The sequence below is a fragment of the Sinocyclocheilus anshuiensis genome, unplaced genomic scaffold (assembly GCF_001515605.1).
Source record: "Sinocyclocheilus anshuiensis isolate Anshui unplaced genomic scaffold, SAMN03320099.WGS_v1.1 scaffold2468, whole genome shotgun sequence".
NCBI classification, from domain to species: domain Eukaryota; kingdom Metazoa; phylum Chordata; class Actinopteri; order Cypriniformes; family Cyprinidae; genus Sinocyclocheilus; species Sinocyclocheilus anshuiensis.
In genome coordinates, this window is record NW_015547755.1 from 105,438 (window position 1) to 106,956 (window position 1,519).

The window sequence follows — 1,519 nt, forward strand, 5'->3', positions numbered from 1 at the left end:
GTTTTGTGTATATATAATGTAATATAATATAATAATCTTGCTTCCATTCAAATTTTAATGGGTCATATGTAATTCAATTAAATTTAGCTGTAATTAAAATATTATGCATTTATTTTTTTTAATTGCTTAAAAAATAAGAAAAATAAAATAATGATAATAAAACAATTAAAAATAATATTTTGGTAATGGAGTACAAGACTGTAAATGATAATGTAATGATATTTCCTACTTTAAAGCTGTTTTTTAGCCATAAAGAATTTTGAATGTAAAAATGTTAGCATTAAACGTGTTCTAGCCCTACAATTAGAAACTAAAGAAATGCTTTTGGCATAAAATAGAATAATATCATGCCACACACCAATGCAGGCCTGTTTGGTGGGAGTTCCCTGGTATCCCTCGTGACATTTACAGTGATACGATCCTTGTGTGTTGACACAGTCTCCATTCACACAGGGGTTACTGATGCACTCGTCCACATCTGAGGGTAGAAAGCAGACGTATGAGAGACCATTAACACTATTAATCAATAATATGTGTTAAAATATTGACACAATCTGCTATGTTTATAACCCTGAGGCCTGTGGAAGTCAAGCAAACTGCCTACAGATGGCAGCATTTCAGACCATGTCAACATTAAAAAAAAACAGGCTTTTCTTGACTTTCACTTAAAGATGAATGCACAGGTTTACCGATGCACTCCCCGCGCACGTCCTGCCTGTATCCCATGTTGCATTCGCAGCGGTAGCTGGTCGGCGTGGGAACGCAGCGGCCGTTCAGGCACAGGTTGGTAAAATGCTTGCACACGTCGATCGTCGTCTCGTTCAGCTGGCCTGAGCACAAACAATAAAACACCATCGATTTCTTAGCTTCGGATTGTTAGTTGAAGGTAAAAACTGGCAACTTCCACTCACTGATCTGAATCTTCGGGCCACCGTTGCCGCCATTGCCGTTTCCGATGGTGTGATCGCCGCCGTAAATGTAGCCGCCGCCGTTTCCGTTGTGCGAGGGACCTTTACGATTAAACAATTGATGCTTTTACAAAATACTTGTTTTTTTTATTTGCATTTATTCATTTATTAATTAAATTGCAAGTATTTATACATTTTTATATTCATATTCATAAATACAAACTATCACATTAAAAAAAAATATATATATATAAGATATTAGATATTATTAGATATTATATAATATTATATATATATATATATAATAAGTATTGCTTTTATTATTTCTCCTCTTTCCTATTACTCGTTTCACTTCTGTTTCAGTTTTTATAACCATTTCTTACTATGTGTCAATAAGTTGTTGTTTTTTAGCTATTTAGTGTTATTACTTTATATATATATATATATATAATTTATAATTATTATTATTAATTAATATTTAAAACTAATATTTTATTAAATATAGATCATTTAAATAGATCATATAAATATAGATGAACAACCAAAAAATGAGCAGACTGAAACTAAAGCAGAAAAACCGAGGAGTTGGCCGAGGATTTGGCAGCCGCTTC

The 1,519-nt window shown here is 32.7% G+C and overlaps 1 protein-coding gene across 1 annotated transcript in view; it reads right to left on the reverse strand.

Annotated features, from left to right (window-relative positions):
• fbn2b (fibrillin 2b) overlaps positions 1–1,519 on the reverse strand; it is an 80,630-nt gene that overhangs the window by 46,558 nt on the left and 32,553 nt on the right. The window contains exons 13-15 of the mRNA XM_016507418.1: positions 912–1,010; positions 690–830; positions 359–478 (exon numbers count right to left, since the gene is read on the reverse strand). Of these exons, the coding sequence (XP_016362904.1) occupies positions 359–478; positions 690–830; positions 912–1,010 (360 nt within the window). The remainder of the gene's footprint in view (positions 1–358; positions 479–689; positions 831–911; positions 1,011–1,519) is intronic.